Raw genomic sequence first — 23,574 nt, 5'->3', positions numbered from 1 at the left:
AGAGCAAGATCAATATTATAAATATTTTAACTTTTACAAAATGATTGCGAAGATAAAAAGAGAAAAAGAATAAAACTGAAAAAATATATCTATTACTTATTTTTCCTTTGTGACTGTTCCCAATAGAATGTAATTTTAAACTCACTCAAACAATATAAAAATTAAATTCAATTGAGTATAATTGATTCTAAAAATAGAAAGCATTATGGATAAAGTTTTTTAATCAAGTTCATTGTCTTAAACACATAAATAATCAATCTATTAACTAGCTTTTATTATTTTCACATCTTCTTTTTTATGATTTTCATAATTTTACTTCAATTAACTCCTCTATGAATTATATTATTAAACTACTTTTCTTTCAATCTCTTCAAAATTTCTAAGATTTTAATTTTACTATTTCAATTGTATAATTGTTTTTCCAAGGTGAAAACACTTAAATTTGCCCCATTATGAGATAAAAATTTATCTCTTAAAAACACACCTTTTATTTGATTAAACACTTGTTTAATAATGGCTTTTCCTTTTCATTCACAACAAAAATATTTAAAATTTAAAAGTATACTCCATTCATTAACTATAATAGTAGTAAAATGGTGAGAGTATAAAAGATTTAGTTATTTATGATTGCTGCCATAAATGAATGTTTAAATTATTAATTTAAATACAAAAATTTCTTGATTACAAAAAAAAAATTAAAAGTACAAAAGATCACAACTATTCAATTAAAGAGCTAATGTTGTTAATATTCCAAAAGCTAAATCATTGTGATGAAAGTATCGCATAATTTGAGCCCATGGTAAAATGTTAGTAATGTATATTTCCCATGTAATATCTTGCATCACGGTGCGTAACTTAAAATCAAGTTTTTTAAAAAAGTTGTTGAAATAATACTAACTTATATAAATAAGTTTTTTTAGGATTATAACCATTTTTAAGTAAAAGTAATTGTAGAATTTAGTTTTTTTTCCTAAAAATAATTAATTTCATGATTATAACTTTTAAATTTTAAATAAAGTTTTAGTCTTAATATTGCATATCATATATTTACCCATTACTATGCCAAATTTTTAAAATGTTGAATTGTTAATGACAAATTTAAACTAATAATTTTTTAGTTGAAAGGAGTATTCAAAAGAATATATAAAATATTTTAATGGTTGGAAATGATATATAGAAAAATGAATATTTTGAGATACAGTAGTGTGTGGATAAAATTACAGAGCGCCAAAGAATTTAACATAAATTTTAACGTAACTAAGTATAATATAAAATTTATGTGTAATTGAGTTGTTGCCCAAGCTTTTGGATAATGAATAAAATGATAAATTTATTTTCTTATATAGTTGTTTGGTAATTGTTTTGGGATGTGTTGGCCTAGACATTAATTTATTTTTAAATTTTTTTTATATAAAAATATTTAGTAAATACCTTATTATATTTATGAAATTTTAGACTAAATTAAGTTTTTTTAAAAACACATTTTTTTTACTTATAACACTTAGTTTTGACAGATTAAAAAATGTTTTTTTCATAGTAACATTAACACTAGAGCGTTTGAGGCTATTGAAAGGTAGTTTGATGTTTTTCGGCTTTTGATACCAAATGAAAACAAGATAGGCAAGAACCAAAAAAGTTTCACAACTAAAAAATCTTTCTTTTGTTTAGTTTTACGTCGAAGAAATTTTAAACAAAGCGATTGAATACATACACTTCCTACAAAGGAAAATTTAGATAAACAAATTAATTGCAAATCTAATGAAATATAATATTCTATATAAATAAAAAAATTATTACATTGTACAATAATTTTTGGCTTACTTAAAAATATTTAGAAAATAAATAATAATTATATTGTGATATTATTGTGCAATCTTAATCCTATGTGAAATTGTAATAATTCAATTGAATTCAATATATGATAACATTATAGCATTGCAAAAAAGAACAAAACTATCAAGAAATTCACAAAGGGAAAAACACAACTTGAATTATTTTGGATTTTGTTTTATGGTTTTAACATCATCTAAATTATATTCAGAGAGATATATATAGTAGGCTAAATATAATAATATAAGCTCATGAATAAAGATTACAAATAAGCTAAAAGCGACCCTTGTGCTCAGCTCTCGTCTGGTAGATTTTTGACTTTGTGATTTTTGGCCCAGTTTGATTGAAATCCACTTTTGTTCTGTTTCTGTTCTTCTGCATCTTGATTTTTTCAGATCTGTTCTTTTCCAGTTTCCCTATGGAGCAACGGTCCCATCTCGATCGAGGATGCTGTTCTCCAGCTCCAAGCCGACAACCAACAACTTTGAACAGCTCTCCTTCATCCAGTAATCAGCGTCTTTGGCATCCTCGACACCCGTGGGCCATAAGCTTGGCCCCGCCGGCCGAGCCCAAGATCAGCTTCCCCAAAAAGTTCACGATCGGATCTACGGGACATGGACCTGATCTTCAGACTCCAGCCTCGGTGCTACCCCTCTGCAAATTCGCAGATTGGCGTCATCGGCACACTTCTGGAAGTGCTGCCCTGTCTTGGTTTTCTCCTCTTCTGGAGAAGGAATCCACATGCAGGGAGGTGCATGAACTGCATGACCTTGCACTATTTAAGGAGCAGATCTCGGTGTGCTTTGGCAATACGCACCGGATTCACTCGGTAACCATCAAGATTTAATGACTCTCGCAGGGGCCTCAATCTATGCTACAGATTTTTGCCTCCTCACCATAGACACACTTTGGGAAGAATGGATCAGTTCTACCATGGTCTGCGTGAGGATTTCAAGGATCTGTTAATGACGATGGTCAACAAGGCAGTGCACGCCAATAATCGATTATTCAAACGACGATGTGTGGAGCGTATCACCCTTGGTTTATGCAACTACTGCGGTCACCGTCCCCATGCATCCACAGGCCTGTATTTGTGGAGTGTAGATAGCTGCGGCGCATGAAGCTGCGGTCAAGAAGGAGCAAGCAGCAGCGGCAGGCATCCATTTTACTCGCCTACCACTTCCGCGAGCCGCCAACAACAAGAAGCGCCGCCACAAATGCCTGCTGCCGCCGCCCACTCGGGCGCCGTGGCCGCAGCAGCGCATCTGGGCTGGCTAGGGCGGCGCCATCGCCATGAAGTAAGGAATCTCAAGCCAAAGCCTTTTGTATGCTTGAAAATTGTGGCCAGCCCAGCCACCTTTCTTCTCCGTCTTTGGAGGGGGAGAGGGAGCCAATGTTCCAATGGCTGCCATATTGAAAATCGGGCCTCAATAATCCTTTTTGTAATCTGTCAACCAAATCAAGTTCATGTTATTCAGAGAATCTAGAATAAATCAATTGAGCCTGAAACTTGCTGATTCAAAGATATGCGGTTTGGCCGCAAATATAGGCTTGGAGCCTGACCTACCCAATCTGGTTGAAGAGATAAATTCATCATTAAAGGATAAAAGTTTAAGTTTTGTTAATTAAAGATTAACTCTATTTAGCTGGTACGTGGATCGCGATGGAATGGCCGATGTCAGGCAGAGAAGAAAACCACCCGACGGTGCTGATTGAAAGAGATGAATTGACGGACTCTTTTCTTGGAGAAAACTTGCTCAAGGTGACAGAAGATGCGCGAGATGAGCTCTCGCTCGGCGAGCCCTTGCTTGATCACGATTCACGATCAGTCAGGCGTTGTATACATGTAGAGGCTAGAGATGAGGTCGTCCCGCTGTTCCAGCTCCTTCTTGGTAGCGGCGCCGCGGCATTGTGGCCCTGCTCGTTCTTCCTCAGTATTAAATGTGAGTCTCTAGTCCTGAATACACGCAAAGGACTATTGACAGAGCCTCCCGTTAAATGGACGGGAGAAGGAGTGTGCTGGAGAACAAAAAGAAAGCCTGATGCCACGTCACCGCCAAGTAAGCGGAGAGAGAGTGAATCAAGGGGAGGCGTTCCTGTCGCATCCAGGAAATTAAAAAGAAGCATTTCCAAAAGCCTCCCGTCAATTTGCGACAGGAACGGCTTCTGTGCCTCCAGTGTCGCGACTTCTTTTTAATTTCCCGGATGCGACAGGAACGGCTTCTGTGCCTCCACTAATGGTCGTGAATGGGTCCTTCCTGCCGGTGGCGACTTGAAGTCTTACATATATCGGGGCTGCCTGAAGCCATTTACCGATAGTCGAATTGTTTGATGGCTTGGATCGTCGCCCTTCTCGTAATGGGGATTCTTCACGTTCACTTGGGAGCAGCGGAAGTATCAGTGCAACGGGGTGAACTGGCTGGAGTAAACAGCTCCAGAGCAGTTCTAAGCATGAGCGGTGATACGTCTCAGAAATCCACCTGGTGGCAGTTCATTCCGCACCTCAAATCGCATCCAGAGGCCTTCTTGAGGTACTTGGTTTCAATTCCCATTCCAGAAGAGGAGCTGGGCAGTGTAGAACAGGTATGTGACAAGGACTATCTGAAAGAGATCCGTGATAGGGGAGGGCTCTCAGCAACCAGGAATGCATCCATCGCAGAGTATGAGTCCTCCGAGCACATCAAGGGTCTGGGAACCATGAAGATCACCATGTGGCTGCTGGCATTTGTCTGCCTGCAGGAAAACCGGCAGGCCGAATCTACATTAGATGCCGCCTGTGAACCAATTGCACCAGTTGTTCTGCGGGTTACTCCTCAAGATTATGATCAGGAAATCAGAAACTGGACAAGGTACTCACCAACATACTTCAGCTTGTGGGAGGTAGTCAGTGACAACAGTAATGCCCAACGGGTCACAAACACGGTTCCCTCCAGGATACTGGAGTTTCCAACTGAGTACTATACAAACACACAATCAGAGTCAGGGTTTCAAGCTAGAACTCTAGCATGGGAAAGCTACAAAGACTTACCAAACTGTGGCAACTTAGGATTTGACATCTTTGCTGATCGAGGTGAGGTTGCGCTGACTGATAAAGGAGCCCGCTTACCATCTCCAAGCGTGAGAAAAGCTCCTGAAGCAGGTGTGTACAACTATGGTGGAGCCGCGAAATGTTATAGAATGGATGAAGAGTTCAAGAACGCCACCGGCAGTGAGCTTCTCACTGTCCTGGGACCGGCCTTTCTTCCGGGCAAGATTGTTGGAGGCTGCCAAAGCGAGTCACCCTTTCTGTTTTCCAACCAGTCGGGCTACTACGCTTGCTACAGTGAGCAGCTGAATGCTACTGTAACCACACGCAGCTCGTGGAGATTCCACTGCGTACACTTCGACTGTGGCGAGAAAGAAGTGAAAGCCAGTCTTGTGCCGTATTTCAAAGCCGTCTATGAAGCTCCCAGGAACGAGACCAATACACTGGTACCTTTGCGAAGACAGAGCTGCTCAGGACTTTCATCTATCTGGGTGCGAACAACGAACAGTCCGTCATCCAACTTTCCTCTCTATGATGCACCAGTATGTGAAAATAGAAGGGCAGCCAAGCCGGAAATGTGCTTGTGGGGAATAGATCCACCTCAGGATCTGCTGCAAACAAGTTCGGACGTAGACATTCTTAGCTCGCTGCTCTCTCAAGTTAAAGCGTCGTACATTGCTGAGCATCTCTCGCTTCTGAACCTGGAGCAAGGTTCTCCCGCGGAGTTCTGGGTGGTGGCCATAACTCTCCCCAGTGCTTTCATCGCAGTTGTTGCGGGAGTGGTGCCATTGACAGATGCACAGTTGAAGCTGGTGCGAGGTGTGAGAGTCTCTTCACGCTTGAAAATAGGGCTTTTGTGCTGCTGCAACCTGGTCCTGGCCATTGTTTCCTACTCCGCTGTTGTGGCTTTGACGCCGACTGAGTTGCAAAGAGAGAAGAGTTTCAGGAGCTGGGCACTACACGCTGACCAAGTGCAGGTGACAAGCCATGGATTGCGAGTGCTGGTTGTTGCTCAGGGCGAATCGACTTACAAATCAAATAGTCTCCTGCTCGCATGGGTGTCCACGGCGGTTTTGATGCCAGTGGTCCTTTTGATCACCTTCCTGAGATGCAGGCAGGAGCTTAGAACTCTTCAAAGCCATAGGAGGAGCAGTTTGAGTGGGATGCAGCTTCCTTCACGAACACTAAAGAGGTTTTTGAGATCCTATAGTCTCATATGACCAAACTTTTGGTATTAAGGGCTTAAGTTTGGAGTAAGTGAGAATTAATGTTGCCATGGTAACCATCATGAGTATGATGGTTACCAACGACACCAAAGCCATCAGAACCTCACTTGCATATATCCATACGAATGAATCTAGGATTCCATAGCTGATCAGGTTGACTCTTATGCATTCTATATTCTTTCATTTCAAGCATAATCTCAACTCCTCTTTATATATTATATAGAGTTATAAGGAGATACTTGATTACATATATAATACCACCAAATTTTCCTCCATCACAACATAGTTAAGGTGACGGATGCGGAGCTGCTCGAGGATGCTGTTAGTGACAGTGTTTTGTTTCCCGATGGTCCCGAGAGAGAAAAAAAAAAGAAATATTTATTAATAATTAATTGTTTTATAATTAAAATAAAATATTGTTATTTATTTTGTAGTATATTCTTTCATTTCAAGATTACTGACGCAACTCCTTCCGCTTCCAGGCAACCAAGAACATCCGTCAGGTAGTGTCTCACATCTTTGAGTAGACCCCCAAACGAGGCGCCCGTTTCACACCACCCTCTGCCACTCTTCGAAGGAATGTACTTGGAAGGACTGCACATAGTGGCAGCAAACACCCACCAGTCCCTTGAGCTCCAGTATCCTTCTACCATTGATCAGTTGCCTCCTCCTCATCTTCCTCACTGGGCGTATTCACAATATCCGCTGATTCGTCTTCCTGCCACTCGGGATCTTTAACTTGAAAAGAAAAGGCAGCGCATGCATCCGTATGTCGCTTGCATCAAGGAGCTCAATCTCCCTGCTACTCTCGACCGAAAGCAGAGATACAAGTCACATCCTCCAGGATCCTATCTGCAATAACTTCCTTGAGAATCGGCAAGCCACAGAGCACAAAGCCCCGCAAGTTGAAGCTGCCCAAACTGTTCCACGCCACGCCTTGCATTCTTGTTCAGCTCGGACAGAAAGCTATGAATGATGCAAGGCCTTTTGATCTCCGCCAGACGCTGATCCTCGTCAACCAGCCAGTGATCTGCTTGCCCGGATCCTGTGGAAACATCTGCACAACTCCCAGATCGTGGAGCCATGAGATCAAAGTCGACGTAGTAATGAATCGTCACCAGAAGGATTTCATTCTAGAATCAAGCCCTAAATTTATAGTCGCTATGGAATGCAGCAGCGGCAGTGGGCGTCGCTTGTGCGCCAGTGTAGATCCGTGGCCGAGGGAAAGCAGCTGGAGCGGAGGCTGGGCGAGGCCGGTTTGGAGTGCGACACCTATCTGGGCAATCTGCTGGTCCAGATGTACGCCGCCTGCGGCCAGATCGAGGAGGCGAGGCAAGTGTTTGAGAGGATTCCGCGGAAGAACAGGTTTTCCTGGAACACTATGCTTGGTGCGAGCATCACACGGGAAGAGGAGGCGAAACGGCTGTTTGACATGATGCCGGAGAGGGATGTTGTGTCGTGGAATGCCATGATCACTGCATATGCCGCAATTGGGCATCTTGGGAAAGCCGATGAGTTATTTGCTTGCATGCGAGAGCGCAACTCCGTGTCGTGGACGGGGATGGTGGCGGCCTATTCCAGCGATGGCCGAATTGTGGAAGCGATACAGATCCTGGAAGTGATGCCTCAGCATGGAATTGTGGCCTGGAATGCGATCATCACGGCGTGTGCACGGCTCGGGCATTGCGCAACGGCTCTCGGGATGTTTCACGACATGGAGTTGCAGGGCGTAGAACCTGACAGGGTGACAATGCTGGCTGTGTCTGATGCTTGCGCGTCGTCACTGGAGAAGGAGAGTCACGAGGAGACAATGTCAGCATCTGTGGATCAAGTGGCTGCACGAATGAAAGGATTTTTGCCCGACACAGTGGTGGCGACTGCGCTCGTCCGCATGTATGGCCGGTGCCACAGGGTAGCGGAGGCGGAGAGTGTGTTCCGGGACATCGCCAACAAGAGTATCGTGTCTTGGAACGTCATGCTTTCTGCCTTCGCCCGGAACGGCTGCGTGGAGGACGCGAGTGCCTTGTTTCATGCGATTCCGGACGGGGACAAGAACACCGTGTCCTGGAACGCTCTCCTGTCCGCCTACAACTATGCTCAAGGAGGGAGTAATGTGGCCAATGCTTGGAAGGTGTTCGAGGAAATGCCGTTGCGGGACGTCGTGTCGTGGACGACGCTGGTGTCAGTGTGTGCCAGGAATGGGAGCGTGGAAGAAGCCGTGGCTCTGTTTGACAAGATGCCGCAGCGGAGTAGAGTCTCCTGGAACTCAATCGTCTCCGGGCTTTCGCAGAACGGTCGCGGAAGGGAGGCTCTACAGGTGTTCAGAGTGATGGTATTGGAAGGTGTGGAAGCTGATACTGGGTGCTTCGCCAGTGTTCTTGGTGCCTGTGCTGACATGGAGGACTTGGAACAAGGGAGTCTAGTCCACCAGGAGATCACTAGCACCACTGACGGCAACACATTGATCGCAACTGCGGTGGTAAACATGTATGGGAAGTGTGGCCAGGTGAGCGAGGCCAAGAGCGCCTTCGACCAGATCTCACGCAAGACCAGCGTTGCTTGGAACACTCTGCTGTCCATCTACGGCCTCAATGCCAAAGTGGCCGAAGCCAAAGAACTCTTCAGCACGATGCCGGGGTGGAACAGCGTGTCGTGGACGAGCATGGTGGTGGCATTGGCTCAGAATGGTCTCCTGGACGAGGCAAGGGACATGTTTGAGCAGCTTCCAGAGCGCACGCTCGTGTCGTGGAACGCCATGCTCACAGCCTACGCTCAGAACAAGCACGGCAGACAAGCGCTCTCGCTCCTGGCGGCCATGGACAGCGAGGGAGTCACGAAGCCAGACCGGGTCACCTTGATAACAGCCTTGAACGCCTGTGCGGACGTTGGAGCTCTAGCACAAGGCAAGGAGCTTCACCAGGCCGTGGACGAGGAGATGAGCTACAAGCATCGCGCCGATGTTTCGGTCGCCACCGCTCTGCTCAACATGTATGGGAGGTGTGGAAGCGTCGAGCAGGCGAGAAGACTGTTTGAGGCGATGCCAAGGCACGACATTGTGTCGTGGACGGCCATCGTCTCGGCGTATGCACGGTGTCGCCAAGCCAAGGTCTCGCTCCAGCTCTTCCGGGCCATGGAACTGGAGGGCATGCTTCCCAACGAGATCAGCTTCGTGAGCATCGTGTCGGCTTGTAGCGCTGCGAGCCTTGTGGAGGACGGCCGGACCTTCTTCCTCCTCATCTACCGGTATGCCGCAGGGCCGAGCATGGAGCAGTGGGCATGCATGGTGGAGCTGCTGGGTCGGTCGGGGCAGCTGACCAAGGCCGAGGAGGTGCTGGAAAACATGCCTCTGGAGCCCGATGCCTCCGCGTGGAGAGCGCTGGTGGCGGCATCCAGGCTCCACAACGACAACGAGCGGGCGAGGCGTGCGGCACGAAATGCTGCCATGCTTGTGGATCCATGGCCACCGCTATCGGCATCGCCATCGCAGGGGGTTCTAGCCAGCATACAAGAGGCGCTGCTAGGGGAAGGACGAGGACGCCCTAGATCGAAGGGAGGCGTCTCTCTAGATCACATCTCAGCCGTTGAGCCGCTTTTGGCGGGGCCGTTCGAATTTTTGAAAAGGAATGGCGCTAGAGCCGAGGGAGATTGCCATCCATCGCACTTGGATTCTCGAGACACGGCCAGACGATCTCATCCCGAGCGACGAGTATGAATTCCTCCTCCACCACGCCGACCAAGAGGGTGGCGATGCACTGGAAGAGAGGTGCTTCAGCGCGCTTCTGCCGCTTGCAAAGAGGATGGTGGCGGATTACCGCGACCAGATTGGATGCCTGGAGAGCAGCGCCAGCCTCACTTGCTCGGGGAGAGAGCCCCACATCTTGTGTGCTCTGTGCCCCGGGAAGAAACCACTCCGGGGATGGGAGGCGCTCATACTCCACCTCAAGAACTACTGGAAGAAGCGAGTGAGGCAGCACCGCACTTTCCTCCGCGCCTTGAAGGAGGCACTCAAGGCGGAGGTGGAATCTCTTCGGCAGGAAGTAGGCATCATGTCGTGGCCGCCGGTTCTCCTCGTCAACAACTCGGACGAGGGTGATGGCAAGGTGAGGCGGCCGTTCAAGGGGCTCCAAGGCGAGGACGTCCCGCAAAACCTCGCGGAGCTCAAGTTACTCGAGGTGCTGGCCGTGTATAGCAAGGGAGGAAGTGCGGCTGAGCCGAGGATTGTGGTGGCCTATCCATCATCCGAGGTTGGTTTTGTGGATGCCAAGCAGCTGGAATTCCGAGCCAGGGACTCTGGGCCTGCGGTGGAGGAGCAACTCGTTGAAGAGAAGCAGCTTGATGCTGCCGAGGAACAAGGAGAACAAGAAGAAGACGATACAGTTGCCATGAGCAAGTCGTTTTGTAGGCTGATCAAGCGTCATGAAGTATCGTCTCTGGCGGCTGCTCCTGCGCAGGATATAGCAGCGGAAGACTTGTGTGACGATGAGGATGGTAGTAGTGGCGACGAGGAGCATGCACTTGATATGCTCAAGCTCTTGCCGATGCTGTCCGAGACACAACAGTGCGCTTACCTGCGAGAGAAGTGGGGGAAGAGCTTTGGGGCCACCAAGCAGCTCAAGCAGGCGTTCAAGCTCAACAGGTCTTTGAAGAAACCGAGAAAGGTTGGATTCTCTTTCTTCGTTTTCCAACTTTTCCTCATCGCGTCAATGTGCAGATGCAGGAGATAGAGGACAGATTCCAGCAGGAGCTCAAGAGCCTGGACCGTCTCAACGTGGATGGCAAGCTCAGGATGAGGTTGCACTCGAAGAGATCGAGAAGCAGCTCAACAAGGAACGTCTCGGCTGGCTGAGAAGCGTGGATTCAGGGCGCTCCCAGCTTGATTCTACTTCTCGAGAGCTGGAGTAAGTGAACGAAATTCGTGTCAAGCGGAGAAGCTGAGCGTGTGTTTTTATCTTTGCAGGGTTACAAAGAAGGCAGGTGACAAATCTAAAGATGGTGGCCACGACGACGGCAAAGAGCTCTCAGAGAAGCAAGAAAAGGCTCTTGAGGTCTCTCTCTTTTTTATTCCATTTGCTAGGCCTGAAGCTGAGAGTTTGTTGGTTTTAGGAGCGCATTCAAGCCGAGAAGCGGAAGCGTTTCCTCATTGCAAAGTACCAGCAGGAGCAAATCTCGCTGAAGAAGCAAGCTGACTTAGCCAAGCGCGAAAGGGCTCACCTCATCAACATCTTCAGGTCCAGCAACTTCTGAGAATGACCAATCTGTTTTTCAGGAGAGTTGAGCTGGATGAGAGTTTCCTCGATTCATAAACCAATTTTTTCTTATGGAATAGAACTTCGAGCAGTGCTAATGTTGAATAAAAAGTAACAAAAGCTCTCTACGCTCAAAGATCACAACCGCTACCCTTCTACTGTCAAACACAGCAAAAGTTTGTATTATGAAGTAGAATGTTGAGGCGATTGCGAATGAATTTACACATCTCCTCGCTCAAACACAGCTGCCGCTCCCATGCCAGTCCCTGCGGGAAAAAAAAAACAAAAAAACAGAAAAACAAGAAAGTGGATGGCCAAATGGTCGAAACAGCTCACTCACCTATGCACATAGAGACCACTCCGTATCTACAAGCGGACCCACGCTTGGCCATTTCATGGAGGAGCGTTGCCACACAGCGAGCACCTATGACAAAATATAAGACACATAAAACACTTAGAAGATTGCTTGCCTGTTGCACCGAGAGGGTGGCCAAGCGCGATTGCACCACCATTCACATTCACCTTCGCAGGGTCAAGTTGCAGCTTCTTGCAACAGTACGTGTACTGCGATGCGAACGCCTCGTTGATCTCAAACAGATGAATGTCGCTAATCTCCAGGCCAGCATCTTTGATGGCCTTTGGAATCGCAACCGCGGGGCCGATTCCCATCACACCGGGCTCTACGCCAACCACGGCAAAGCTCCTGTCAAGATTGAATTTGATTGATAATCAAATTCAAGCAAAAAACACTCACCTGAATGCTCCCAGGACTGGCAGGCCACGCTGACTTGCACAGCTTCTCTTCATCAGGAGAACGGCTCCAGCACCATCGCTAACTTGGCTCGAATTGCCCGCAGTACTTGTGCCTCCACTCTTGAATGCTGGCTTGAGTCTCGCCAACACGCCAAGGGTCGTGTCGGGGCGTACACCGTCGTCCACAGATATGACACTTTCTGTGACCTCTTCAGTGGTGGCATCCACACGCTGCACACAAGCGTCAGAAACTCATGTTTGTATGAAGCATCACTACCTTGGTTTTCACAGGAGTAATCTCGTCTTTGAATCTTCCACTTGCGATTGCTGCTGCTGCATTCCGGTGCGATACAACCTGGATAATATATTGATGACAAAGCTGATCGGAACGTAGCAAAACACTTACAGCAGCCTCGTCTTGCTCCTCTCGAGTGATGCCATATCGCTCAGCAACATTCTCGGACGTAATGCCCATAGGTAACAAGCAGTCTTTAGCCATGCTGTTCAGCTCAACCTGAAGCGTTAAAGGTAACACAAAACAAAAGAAAGGAATGACACCCGTAATACCTGGGGATTCACACGAGGTTGCTGCTGAACCCCAAAATCGATTGACATGCACTCCACACCAGCGCCGATTCCTGGAAAAGATACGATTAAACAAGGAAACTACATCAACCATGAAAACGCGAGACCAATTTCATAGAATCCAGATTTGATTGCCGCTGCAACATCTCCAACAGCTTGTAGACCGGATGAGCACTGCCTGTTGACAGTTCGAACTGGTACAGTGTCTGCAAGCAAGAGAATAAAAAAAAGAAAGTAAGAACAGGTCCCTGCCTGTACGCTTGACAAACCTGGAAAACCAGCCAGGAGAGCAGCGATTCGACACTCAGCCGCCCGATGGGAACCAGGTGCTATGACGGTCCCGACGACAATGTCACCAACTTCAGCTGGTATTACGCCGGTGTGAGCCACCACTGCCTGGAAAGAATTGTCGAAAAACGTGCGAACAAAGTTCCACAAGATACCTTGAGAACAGGAACCAGTAAATCCTCCGGGAAGCTGTCCTTAAAGCCACCGCGCTTGGCCTTGCATATCGGTGTCCGGAATGCTCTGCCACAACCCAGGAGGAGTTTAAAATTTGGAAGTGAAGAAAAGAAAGAAGTCTTGAATGACTCACGCAACAATGACAACATCGTCACTGAGCTCAGGAGGACAGGCTGAAGGCTGCTGCGAAGAGAACACACAGACAAGAGAAGTTGAAGTTGAGAGCAAGAAAACAAAATTCTATAGCTTACAGTGGAGCTCTGCATCATCACAAGAGGCGAGAATGCCAAAGCAAGAGAATAGTACCAGCAAATGGTTGCGCTGATCGACAGGTGAGCGAGAATGGCCGAAAAGCATTTCCTGCCTAACACCAAAAAAATTCCAAAGCCAGACTGGTTGGTAAGGAGATGGGATTTTTTTCTCTCACAGGTTTATGCAACACAATCCCTCTGGCTTGATGCCGGTTCTCCGCGACGGTCCTGATTGGATTCAAGATTCGGACAAAATCATTGTGCATGTGGAGAAGAAGTTCAAGGAGCCGTCTCTGAAAACTCCACACGAATTCAAAGTCGATGTCTACAAGTTAGATCGATTGCTGCTGAGATGAGATTGGATTTTCCAGCGTCTTTCCAGTGTTCACTAACTGGCTCAAGTCCAAGGACCGAAGCGCTCCAGCAAAGACATATCAACGAGCTCACAGCTTTCGAGGAGTAATTGAAGAAACACGTAAGTTTCTCCATGTATATGTGTAAGTTCTTTGTAATGTTCTTCTCATTTATCTTGTTTCTCAGGGCCCTTACATCGCTGGGAAAACTCCCACTGATTCCAACTTTGCTCTGGCTCCAAAGCTCCGTCATGCTGGAATGGCTCTCGAGCACTTCATGGACTTCGTCTTCCCCAGTAACCTCCGGTAAGTTTTCCGTCAACCACTCGACAGGATTTGTTTGATCGCTCTTCTTTTCTCACTTTCCTTTTTCTTTTTCATTTTATAAGAAGACAGACTCTCCGGACTCGCAGGGTGGCAGACCAAGTTTGATCTTTCGGACAAGATTGAGATAAGAGAAGAAAACTGCGGCTACACCAGTTGTCTCGTGAGGAGAGAGCGTTGGACGGTCTAGGGTTTTGGGGGGATGGCGTCACTGTGCTGGACGAATGTGGTGCGCAGGCTGTGTGAGCTTTGTGTGTTTCAAAGGTGTTAATTTGCTGTTGCTGTTGCTTTGCTGTTGCAGGCATCATGCTGAATGGGAGGATCGCAGAGATTTTTCGACGCTTCAACATCACAGGCGACCTCAAGGCAGCAGTCCTTCATCTCATGGAGAGCAGCGGCAAGGACGAGGATCCAATTCTGGTAATAGTGTGGAATCCTGCCGAGCTTCAAAGGATTGCCGGGCCAAAGCAGGGTAAGGCACAAATCCTACAGGCTTTCTCGAATGCCGCCGGATGCAGTCGATTACCAGCTGGGTACCCCTGTGAGGATCAAGTCTTTCGCTTTAGATCCTTGGGAGACTTGTTCGCTCTGAAGGTACGATCAGAATGGAAAACAGAGAGAATTCATTATTGACAATATTTCCGTCTTTGTAGACAACCTTGGTGACACAATACCAGTGGTGTTATGGGAATTATCCAAATCCCGTGGCAACTACGCTTATGATCACTGATCTAAGGAAGGTTGTGCCGACTGTGGACTCCTTCCCGATGTTCTACTGAACCCAAGGTAAAAGCTCATTGCTACTATTCGTCAAATTCGTTGCTGCTTCTTGTTGATTGTGCTGTTGCTAGCTGATCGGCCAAACTGTTTTCCGTTTCGGGCGGACGACCTTTACGAACTCAACGAGCTCGCAGCTCTCGTCCATGGATGCGTTTTACTTCACTCGGCCAGTCCACGTGACAAACAAGGAGCTTCTCTTCTCATCTTGATTCACATACTTTTTTTCTCCACCGACGGAATGCTCACAATCAAGTGTCTGGTTGATCCCAGCGTCTAACAGACGCTTCAAACTTTCGTGGGCTTCTCTCCACCGGTTGAGAGCTTTACTACATTGTCCAGAATACTCGAGCGCTCACCGCCGCTCGCGAGCTATCTGGCTCGAAACCAAGCATCGCGGCACCTTAGTACCTTACATGATACATTTTCACCAAGAGCAAGAAACTTTCATCCCCTCGCTAGGAGTGGATCGCGCGATGTTGGACAGCAGAATGTAAAGAGTGGAATCCCTTTCTGGAGCAGCGGCCCCCTCGAGCAAAAACTTGCTCGCACTCCGAGCTCTCTCCGAGTCCGAGTGCGTTCTACACGCTCCCAGCAGCGTCTTCCACGACACATAGTCGGGGACGAAGGGCATGGAGTTGACGAGCGCCTCGGCCTTGCCAAGCTCCCAAACGTATCCACGACGAGCGGTAGTGATCGATGCTAAACTCCACGCCAAACTCCGCCACCATGCCCTCGAATAGTGCTTGCACAGGCTCAAGCTATTGCTCTGGCTGCACGAAGCGAGAACCTCTCGTTTGGAGGCCAGCCTTCGAGCATCTCATGGAAGAAATGGAGCACCTGGTGAAAGCTCCCGCTGGAGGTGAGGCCCGCGATCATACAGTTCCAAGTCACCGTCGTGTGCTCGGGATTCCTTGCGAATGCTTCGTGGATTTTGCCGCAGTGAGCGTACTTCTGGATCATCATCGACCACGCCATGGAGTTCCTCTGGCGCATGAGCTCGAAGATCTCTCTCGCCGGAGATAGTGAAGGCCTGCGTTCCAGGAGACTGAATCGAGCTCGGGCATGGAGTGGAAGGCCTCGAGCGCTCCCTCGCAGCTCCCGGACTTGGCATAGGCCGTCACCAATGTGTTCCACGACACGACGTTTTGGAGAGCACCGCCTTTGCCTCGTTGAGACAGCCCTTGTCGCAATTGGCAGCGACAAGAGTTGTTCCATGCCATCTTGTTGCGGGGACGCATCCTGTCAAAGAGATCTTTGCCCTGGGAGAGGGAGCACGCGGCGATGATGCATTGAATCAAATAGCTCCCGGGATTTTTCCAAATGCCCGTCTGAGGCATACGCTAGAACCATGCTGTTCCATGCAGTGTGGTTCCACCTTGGCATTCTTGTAAACACTCGATAAGCGTTGCTGGAAGTTCTGGTGGCGACCATAACTGACCATGAAACAATGTCTCGCTGAGGCATCACGGAGATCGTACTCAATATGCCCCGACAGAGCATACGCCGCCATGAACGACGACCACGAGACAACCGTGTGCTTCGGAGTCCGTTCAAAGACTTTTCTCGCCTCAGAGAGACCAGGAGCGCGCTCCACGTGATGACAGTCCTTTCAGTCATCTCGGAGAAAATCTGTCAAACTTTCTCCAAATCCCCCGCCCCGGCATATGCAGTCATGAGAGACGTCCACGAAACCACGCTCCTTTCCGGAAGCATGTCAAAGAGATCTTTGGCGTGAAAAACTTGCGAGACTGCCCGTACGCTGTAATCATCGTGTTCCACGAAACCAGATGCATCAGATCAAACAGCCCTCCATCCTCAGATCCGAGGAAACTTCTTACTCTACTCAAAAACCAACATAGTGATCTTAGCCTAAGAATATCTTGTCCACAACAGATAGGAATTAGGCCCACTTGCTCAATGTTAAACAATGCTATAAGCATTAGAAGGAACCAAAAAAATCATAACAACTTAGTTACGCAACAAAGATTTCTCCTAGCCGGTGATCTGCTTGCTCCAAGAGCAGACACTAACTCGCGTGTCGTACAACTCTTCTGCCTCACACTACTTATGCTTCGCTGTGTTGTGTTGCGTAAGAGCAGCCTCATTGGCAAAATTCCTGCAGCAAAGAAAGCAGCTGTTAACAAGTAGTTCCTGATAGAAAGTGCGTGCTCAGACTCAGAAGTCTCGTCATCCCTCGAAAGGTCCGATTAACGAGATTATGTAGAATCATCACGGCACTGCCCTGTACTACCTCTGAACTCGCTTACCGCGAACATATGCCGCAGTGATGTTGCCCGCCAGCCTAAAAGCAGAAGTCCAACGTTAGGCCGAAATATAAACGATAAGCTTTACTTCACCTTCTTCGTCTCCGAATTAGGAGTAGCAGGAGTCGCCTTTTCCTTTTTCTTGTCCTTCTCCTTTTTGCCCGAGGACTTTGGAGTCTTTGCCACAGCCTCAGCGGCTGGTAAATCTTTCTTACCTGACTTTGGTGCTGTTGGCGTTTTCCCTGATGGCGTTTTGATCTTCTTTTGAGCCGGTGGCGTAAGAGCTGCCGGAGCTCTCTTCTTTCCCATCTGCAAATAACATTGTAGGCTACACGTTTTTAACATGTGAGACTTTGCGTACCAGGCGAGCTCTAAGATCCTCCTCATCAATTTCCTCATCGTCGTCATCATCGTCATCGTCGTCGTCGTCATCATCGTCGTCCTCATCAATGTCGTCGTCGTCGTCGTCGTCATCACTTTCCATCTGCAAGAACTTTTTTTCCGCTTAAAAAAGTTACGAACCTAAGGAACGCACCATCGCTTGCCGCAAGGCAAGATCCTTCGCGTTGACCTCATCGTCGTCCTCATCATCATCGTCGTCGTCGTCGTCGTCGTCGTCGTCGTCATCATCGTCATCGCTGTCGCTCTCGCTATCGCTCGAGCCTAACGGAACTTTGACATTTCCTGTGCAAGAACCAAGCGCATGAGAAGAGCAGATGGTAGTTAAACAAGATAACACACCGTTTTCCTTCCGGACACCACGGTCATGTTCCCTATCCAGCTCCTGAAGCTCGCCTGTAAACATTCCAGATGTAAGTGCGTCCGCTGGTCAGGGCGAAAAAAACGTTCTCTTACCCGACCCTTCCGTTCTGTAGCCCGAGAAGTGCACAGCCAGCGTACTGCTGTTGTGCGAGAGCTGGAAAGACTTGCTAATGATCAAGTCTAGCGCAATATGATCGCGTTGGCCGGGTATGAGCGTGCCCAAAACAATCTCCTCGCCTTGCGTCTTAAGTCGCAAGATCACGCGTTCATTCTTGGCGGATGATCCCACCTCGCCCAAAGCAGCCTGCAAAACAAACACGTTACACGGGGTTTCGTCCAGCTTGATCTTGGCTTACATTCGAGATGTGCAAATAGCTCGAATCCTCCACTGGGCACTTGATAGACTTGGATGGTAAGACCTTGACGCCTGCAACAAGAAAAGGATTAAGCTTTTTCGCCTTCGCCTTCTCTAGCAGCGCTCGCGCTTACCCCAAAACTCCATAGCCGCGCCGTGCCTTAAACCCTAGCCCTAGTAAGAAATGAGCCGTTGTATGCCAAAGAATATACCCAGCGCTTTAATCCAGCAAATCGCGGCCGTCGATTCATTCGATTCCCGGAATGGAGGCACTTGGACTGAGGCCACTGCCGGTAGGGCTCGGCTATACTCGATCCATCTCTCGATCGCGCTCCATCCCTCTCCGCAAGCTCCAGCTGCGCCCTTGTTCCACTACATTTCGATGGAGCTCCCAATTCTCGCGCTTTTCCCTGGATCACGACTCGGACATGGTAAGTCTAAGAAAAGAATGAGCGAGCCTTCATCCATCCCCATATGACTTGGCATCCTCCAAGGCCTCAGGATCAGGATCCGGGGACGAATTGGACGATCATTCTGGCCGGATCGACTCTGTAGACCCTAGTGTCTTGACCGAAGATCAAGGGGATTTTGGTGTGACTGCGGCGTTGCTGGGCGAGGAGGAGGATGAGCAGGCCGTGGATCACAGCCTCCATCGCGTCAAAGACATCCTGGACGCGGCGGGCAACGAGAAACACTCCAAGGGGGCCAAGCTCCACGACTTTTGCCTGGGCATCCCATATGGTGTGGGTGATAGCTTATTTCTATTTCCCTCTTATAAGCGTCTTTTCTCTTATATATAAGCTTTGCTCTTTGATCCGCAGGAGGAGTCCTTGTTGCGAGTGGTGTCGCCTCGTTCATACTCACTGGCAGCGCTTGGGCTATACAAGTCGGCCTCGTCTTGGGCGGTCTTCTCTTGATGCTCAGCGTCTCCAGCTTAAACGCCTGGAAGAAGGGAAAGTCCTCCATGTCTTACGTTCAGGGCCAGGCAGGTTAGCGCTCCATTTCCATTGCCCTCCTGGTGGCATGGCTGACTTCTTTCCCTGGCAGCCATAGCGTTTGTGATTTTTCTCGTGCAGCTTGGGAAAGCACGCCAGAGAGTGTCTCTACTGCCAATGCTGGCTTCACTCGTGAGGTGAGTCTCCTACCATAGGCCTGGATTGTTTTTCTAACTGAGATGTTGTTCATGTAGCGGAGCTATGCTCGGGTTTTTCTGCTATGTTTTTCTTGCCGGCGGCAACCCACCACCAAAGAAAGTGACGCCGGTTCCGAAACTTGCATAACAAGGAGACCATAAAAAAAAGTGGTATGTATTACTTCACCCACAGTCGTGCCGGACGTATTCAAGGTCTTTTAGCCTCGCAAGTTAGTTCGTGATCGACACAATTGACTGCATCTTCCCAAATTTCGAATCTGAAATCTAAAGCGGAGAACTATTTTGCCGAGGTTGCCATGGGATTTCAATTTGGAAATTTGTCCAATGTTGCTGCCTTTAAGGGTGGCCTTGTCTGCAAGCATGGTTATGGTGGTCGGGAATCAAATTATAAATGTAGTGACAACATTTTTAGAGAGAAGAGCTGCAGATTCATATAGCTCTGCATACATTCCAGATCTCAGGGGTTATATTTGCTGGCAACACGCAATCAAGGTTGGAGTACGGGATTCTCATTCCCTCAGGGTTGCGAGTTACTACCATGGTCACGACCTTTTGATCAAAGTGCCTCCAGCGACTTCGAAGATATATTGTTTGGCTTTATCGCCCCGGGAGCCTCTTGAGCATGAAGAGAAGTTTTGGTATTCAAACCATAAGATTGTGAGGAAGACATGGGACAAACATGAGGACTTCTCTGCTATGAGAGTGGCATTATCAACTGTGATTACCAATCTGGATACTACGAGGATGTAGACATTGCCTGGAATTTGTTTCCGAGGTGAGAATCATATAGATCTGTACGGGGAAGCTTGAGCTTACAAGGATGAGCATGATAATGAACAAGAGGGTGCATTTTATTACTATTGGATTATAGATATGGTGTATGTGTTGAGAAACGGTAGAAAATTTGTTTTCGATTTGGTGAGCTAAAAATGGACTGAGCATCCTCAATCAGGATTCGTCTTCGTGTCATTTTTCACACATTTTTTGTTTATTATAACAACAAATTTCCAGCAAAGGTACCACAATTCAATTCCACCAACGCGCTGCCAAGTTAGGGCTGAGTGGACCAGGAAGACGAAGGTATGGTGTGCGAAGATGAGGGGCCGAGGGGGGAGAGCGGGGACGTCCGTCGCTGCCAATGCGTTGCAAGTGTACGAGCAGATCCGGGCGCAGGGCGCGACGCCAAGCGAGTCAGTGGTTGTGGCGGCGCTCCAAGAATGCGGGCGGCGGGGAGACCTGACAAGCGGAATGAGAATCCATGGCTCGGTGGTGGAGGAGCGGGGCAGCGAGGAGGAGGGCGGCATGGGCCTGGTGGTGGCAAACAGTGTGGTGGACATGTACGCCAAGTGTGGCAGCTTGGCATTGGCACGCCAAACGTTTGAGAGGATGCGGCAGCGCAGCGTTGTGTCGTGGAATTCTCTCATCATGGGCTGTGCTCGCGGCGGCCAAGCGCACGTTGCTCTGCGACTGTTTGGCCAGATGCGAAACCAAGGCTTCTTGCCCGACGCTCGGACTCTCCTGGCTGCTCTCAAGGCTTGCACTGCTCTCCTGCTCGAGGATACGAGCAAGGGGCAGAAGAAGATGATGGCGATGGAGCATGGGAGAGCTGTCCATTCCCTTGTTTCAAAGTCCGGGCTCGAGGCAGACGTGTTTGTTGCAAGCGCGCTGGTGGATTTGTTCTCGAGAGGTGGCGAGTTGGCGGAAGCGCGCAGGATCTTTGAGAGAACGGTAAATCGTGATGTGGTTCTATGGAATGCCATGATCGGGGCGTACGCACGCAGCGACGAGGCTAGCGACTGGCACACCGCGTTGGAGATGGTGGAACGCATGCAACGCTGTGGAGGCGTCCAGGCAAATGCTGCTACGTTTGTGGCGGCCCTGGGAGCTTGCATTTCCCTTGCTACCACGGAGCAAGGATGCTATCAGCTTGACGGCGGAGGTGGCAACGCCAGGCTTGTCAAGACGGCTGCTCTCGAAAAGGGGCGAGCTCTACACGCCCGCATTGTAGAGAGTGGCCACGTTCTGGATGTGTTTGTAGCGAACAGTTTGGTGGACATGTATTCGAAGTGTGGAGCACTCACGGATGCTCGCTCCGTCTTTGACAAGGTGGTGCACCGGGACACGGTTCTTTGGAACAGCATGCTTATGGCTTACTCTCGGAACGGACATGGCGACAAGTGCCTTGAAGCCTTTTCGGCAATGAAAGAGGAGAGCTGCGAGCCAGATGCCCGGACGTTCGTTGCTGTGCTCAAGGCCTGCGCCTGTGAAGAACACAAAGCTGGAAGCGTAGACAAGCGAAGGGGTATTCACTCCCAGCTTGTCAGGAGAGGGGTGGAGGCGGACGTGTACGTTGCGAGCACTCTCTTGGAGATGTACTCGGCATGCGGCAGGCTCGACGATGCGTTTCAAGTATTCGACAGCATGCCTTCGCACGATCAAGTGTTGTGGAACGCCATGATCCAAGGCTGTGCTTCTTGTGGACACGGTGACGCATCTCATATTTTGTTTCAGCGCATGCAAGACGAAGGATACTTACCCGGCTCTGGAACTTTTGCCGCTGTGCTCAACGGGTGTGCAAACTCAAGCGGGCGTTCCAAGCCAGAGCTTTTGAAACGAGTAAGGGACATTCACTCTCGGCTTTCAAAGAGCACGGAGGGAGCGGGCCTCCTAGGCAGCACTCTGATCGACGCCTATGCAAGGTGTGGTGCTTTTGACGAGGCTCGGCAGGTGTTTGAAGCAATGCCGCGGCAGCACCGGGACATCGGATCGTGGAATGCGCTCGTCCTGGGATATGTTGACAATGGTGACGCACGCTCCGCGCTCGACGCGTTTGCACGCATGAAAGCGGAGGGTGTTTTACCAAACGCTCGAACTTTTGCTGCCGTTCTCAAGGCCTGTGGAAGCATCGGGGATTTGGAACGCGGCAGAGGCATCCAGACCGAGATCCGCAGCGCCGGGTTAGACAACGATGGCACTCTCGGGAGCAGTATGGTTGGTTTCTTTGCGAAGTGTGGAAGCATAGCAGATGGTCGGGAGGTCTTTGACAAGCTGCAAGTCCGTGACGTGTCGTGCTGGAACGCGATGATATCTGGCTATGCTCAAGCCGGTGATGGAGGAGAGGCTTTGAGTTTGTTTAGACGCATGCAAGACGAAGGCTTTACACCGAGTTCCAGGACTTTCATGGCTGCGCTAAGTGCTTGCTCATGTGGAGCTTCTAAAGCAGGTCCTGGTGGCGGAGAGGACGTAAAAGCATGCTACTTGGAGGAGGTCAGGGGTCTCCACTCGCAGCTTGTTGACAATGGACCTGAGCTTGATGCATTTTTGGGAAGTAGCCTCATCGATGCGTATAGCAAATGTGGGAGCACACGAGAGGCACTGGAGGTTTTCGACCGGATGCCCGAGCGCAACGTCAACCTTGTTACCTGGAATGCCATCATTCTTGGCTGTGCTCATAACGGCGAGCCTGACTGCGCGATGCAGCTCTTCTCACGCATGAAACGCCAAGGGGTTAGACCGGATGCTCTGACTTACGCTGGAGCACTCCAAGCCTGTGGCAGCAAAGGGGACTTGGAGGCCGGACGGACGATTTCCGACGAGGTGCGCGGTTCCGGACTGATGGAGGAGAAGAACGTCCTGGTAGCAAGCTCTCTAATCAGTTTCTTTGGCAAGTGCGGGAGCATGGTGGACGCCCAACACATATTCGACTCCTCGGCTGCATTCCTTGCCAAGGAGTCTGTGGCATGGAACTCACTCATGACGGGTTACAGCCACCAGGGAGACGCACAGCGCGTGTTTGGCCTCTTTGACGATATGCTGGAGCGACGCTTGCAGGTGGACGGTTTCACCTTCCTGTCGCTCCTCACGGCATGCGGGCGCGCGGGCCTGGTCGACCAGGGGAAGCACTACTTCCAACTCATGGCCTCCCCGCGCTTCAGCATTGCTCCCTGGTACGAGCACTACAGCTGCATGGTGGACTTGCTGGGGCGTTCTAATCGCCTAGAGGAAGCGGCTGCGTTGGCAATGGAGATGCCGGTGAAGGGATTGAGCGTGTGGAAGAGTCTGCTGGCGTCGTGCCAGAGGTGGAAGAATGTTGAGGCAGCAAAGGTGGCGTTCGAGGCGATACAGAAACTGGACGACCGTGATAGCGCAGCTTACGTGCTCATGGCGAACACGTATGCATCCGGCTGAGGTGGCCGGCCCCGCTC

The 23,574-nt window shown here is 49.1% G+C and overlaps 6 protein-coding genes, 1 long non-coding RNA gene and 1 pseudogene across 10 annotated transcripts; 6 read left to right on the top strand and 2 right to left on the bottom strand.

Annotated features, from left to right (window-relative positions):
* Positions 1 to 7,249: 7,249 nt before the first annotated feature.
* Positions 7,250 to 9,793, top strand: LOC9637644 (pentatricopeptide repeat-containing protein At1g09410, mitochondrial). The gene has a single exon (XM_024663489.1). The coding sequence runs from the start codon at positions 7,250 to 7,252 to the stop codon at positions 9,791 to 9,793; it is 2,544 nt and encodes an 847-aa protein (XP_024519257.1).
* A 1,088-nt stretch (positions 9,794 to 10,881) lies between these two features.
* Positions 10,882 to 11,291, top strand: LOC112342156. Its single transcript, XR_002990845.1, has 3 exons — positions 10,882 to 10,979; positions 11,039 to 11,126; positions 11,185 to 11,291. It is a non-coding gene; the product is annotated as an uncharacterized LOC112342156 (long non-coding RNA).
* An 86-nt stretch (positions 11,292 to 11,377) lies between these two features.
* LOC9638111 (3-ketoacyl-CoA thiolase 2, peroxisomal) lies at positions 11,378 to 13,526 on the bottom strand. Of its 2 annotated transcripts, none has more exons than XM_002989637.2 (12): positions 13,379 to 13,526; positions 13,261 to 13,310; positions 13,109 to 13,193; positions 12,935 to 13,061; positions 12,773 to 12,871; positions 12,648 to 12,718; positions 12,487 to 12,594; positions 12,358 to 12,435; positions 12,082 to 12,311; positions 11,798 to 12,030; positions 11,668 to 11,751; positions 11,378 to 11,593 (listed from the first exon to the last, which is right to left on the bottom strand). In XM_002989637.2, exons 1-12 carry the CDS (start codon positions 13,394 to 13,396, stop codon positions 11,547 to 11,549), a joined length of 1,230 nt encoding a protein of 409 aa, XP_002989683.2. In that variant the 5' UTR covers positions 13,397 to 13,526; the 3' UTR covers positions 11,378 to 11,546. The 2 variants fall into 2 exon arrangements, with proteins under 2 accessions (XP_002989683.2, XP_024519290.1); XM_024663522.1 differs by having other exon boundaries at positions 13,261 to 13,307.
* LOC9638110 lies at positions 13,440 to 14,222 on the top strand (annotated as a pseudogene).
* A 3-nt stretch (positions 14,223 to 14,225) lies between these two features.
* LOC9637643 lies at positions 14,226 to 15,301 on the top strand. The gene is made up of 4 exons (XM_002989689.2): positions 14,226 to 14,297; positions 14,357 to 14,649; positions 14,709 to 14,841; positions 14,907 to 15,301. Exons 1-3 carry the CDS (start codon positions 14,258 to 14,260, stop codon positions 14,832 to 14,834), a joined length of 459 nt encoding a protein of 152 aa, XP_002989735.1. The 5' UTR covers positions 14,226 to 14,257; the 3' UTR covers positions 14,835 to 14,841; positions 14,907 to 15,301.
* A 1,448-nt stretch (positions 15,302 to 16,749) lies between these two features.
* Positions 16,750 to 18,405, bottom strand: LOC9638109 (histone deacetylase HDT1). 3 transcript variants are annotated; one of them, XM_024663518.1, is made up of 9 exons: positions 18,351 to 18,405; positions 18,218 to 18,288; positions 17,955 to 18,165; positions 17,841 to 17,894; positions 17,635 to 17,783; positions 17,461 to 17,592; positions 17,193 to 17,408; positions 17,087 to 17,137; positions 16,750 to 16,951 (listed from the first exon to the last, which is right to left on the bottom strand). In XM_024663518.1, exons 1-8 carry the CDS (start codon positions 18,361 to 18,363, stop codon positions 17,099 to 17,101), a joined length of 885 nt encoding a protein of 294 aa, XP_024519286.1. In that variant the 5' UTR covers positions 18,364 to 18,405; the 3' UTR covers positions 16,750 to 16,951; positions 17,087 to 17,098. The 3 variants fall into 3 exon arrangements, with proteins under 3 accessions (XP_024519286.1, XP_024519284.1, XP_024519285.1); XM_024663516.1 differs by having other exon boundaries at positions 17,103 to 17,137; positions 18,351 to 18,404; XM_024663517.1 differs by having other exon boundaries at positions 17,103 to 17,137; positions 17,461 to 17,583; positions 18,351 to 18,403.
* Positions 18,406 to 18,418: 13 nt separating this feature from the next.
* On the top strand, positions 18,419 to 19,815 carry LOC9637642 (protein FATTY ACID EXPORT 3, chloroplastic). The gene is made up of 5 exons (XM_024663521.1): positions 18,419 to 18,647; positions 18,711 to 18,957; positions 19,038 to 19,205; positions 19,264 to 19,348; positions 19,406 to 19,815. The coding sequence occupies exons 1-5, from the start codon at positions 18,480 to 18,482 to the stop codon at positions 19,494 to 19,496; spliced, it is 759 nt and encodes a 252-aa protein (XP_024519289.1). The 5' UTR covers positions 18,419 to 18,479; the 3' UTR covers positions 19,497 to 19,815.
* An 856-nt stretch (positions 19,816 to 20,671) lies between these two features.
* Positions 20,672 to 23,557, top strand: LOC112342141 (pentatricopeptide repeat-containing protein At4g39530-like). The gene has a single exon (XM_024663488.1). The coding sequence runs from the start codon at positions 20,672 to 20,674 to the stop codon at positions 23,555 to 23,557; it is 2,886 nt and encodes a 961-aa protein (XP_024519256.1).
* The last annotated feature ends 17 nt before the right edge of the window (positions 23,558 to 23,574 follow it).

This window comes from Selaginella moellendorffii, unplaced genomic scaffold (genome assembly GCF_000143415.4).
Source record: "Selaginella moellendorffii unplaced genomic scaffold, v1.0 SELMOscaffold_100, whole genome shotgun sequence".
Taxonomy (NCBI): Eukaryota; Viridiplantae; Streptophyta; class Lycopodiopsida; order Selaginellales; family Selaginellaceae; genus Selaginella; species Selaginella moellendorffii.
Note: the sequence above shows the minus strand (reverse complement) of the source record. Positions and strands in the feature narration are given on the sequence as shown.

Coding starts and splice junctions, on each gene's coding strand:
- LOC9637644 (XM_024663489.1), top strand. CDS start 7,250: ATGCAGCAGCGGCAGTGGGCGTCGCTTGTGCGCCAGTGTAGATCCGTG.
- LOC9638111 (XM_002989637.2), bottom strand. Junction 13,062..13,108: donor TACTGGTTCCTGTTCTCAAG/GTATCTTGTGGA, acceptor AATTCTTTCCAG/GCAGTGGTGGCTCACACCGG. Junction 12,031..12,081: donor CCAGTCCTGGGAGCATTCAG/GTGAGTGTTTTT, acceptor CAATCTTGACAG/GAGCTTTGCCGTGGTTGGCG.
- LOC9637643 (XM_002989689.2), top strand. CDS start 14,258: ATGGCGTCACTGTGCTGGACGAATGTGGTGCGCAGGCTGT. Junction 14,298..14,356: donor GAATGTGGTGCGCAGGCTGT/GTGAGCTTTGTG, acceptor TTGCTGTTGCAG/GCATCATGCTGAATGGGAGG. Junction 14,650..14,708: donor GAGACTTGTTCGCTCTGAAG/GTACGATCAGAA, acceptor CCGTCTTTGTAG/ACAACCTTGGTGACACAATA.
- LOC9638109 (XM_024663516.1), bottom strand. Junction 17,784..17,840: donor TGGTGTCCGGAAGGAAAACG/GTGTGTTATCTT, acceptor GTTCTTGCACAG/GAAATGTCAAAGTTCCGTTA. Junction 17,593..17,634: donor TTGCCTTGCGGCAAGCGATG/GTGCGTTCCTTA, acceptor GCGGAAAAAAAG/TTCTTGCAGATGGAAAGTGA.
- LOC9637642 (XM_024663521.1), top strand. CDS start 18,480: ATGGAGGCACTTGGACTGAGGCCACTGCCGGTAGGGCTCGGCTATACT. Junction 18,648..18,710: donor TGGATCACGACTCGGACATG/GTAAGTCTAAGA, acceptor GCATCCTCCAAG/GCCTCAGGATCAGGATCCGG. Junction 18,958..19,037: donor TTGCCTGGGCATCCCATATG/GTGTGGGTGATA, acceptor TTTGATCCGCAG/GAGGAGTCCTTGTTGCGAGT.
- LOC112342141 (XM_024663488.1), top strand. CDS start 20,672: ATGGGCCTGGTGGTGGCAAACAGTGTGGTGGACATGTACGCCAAGTGT.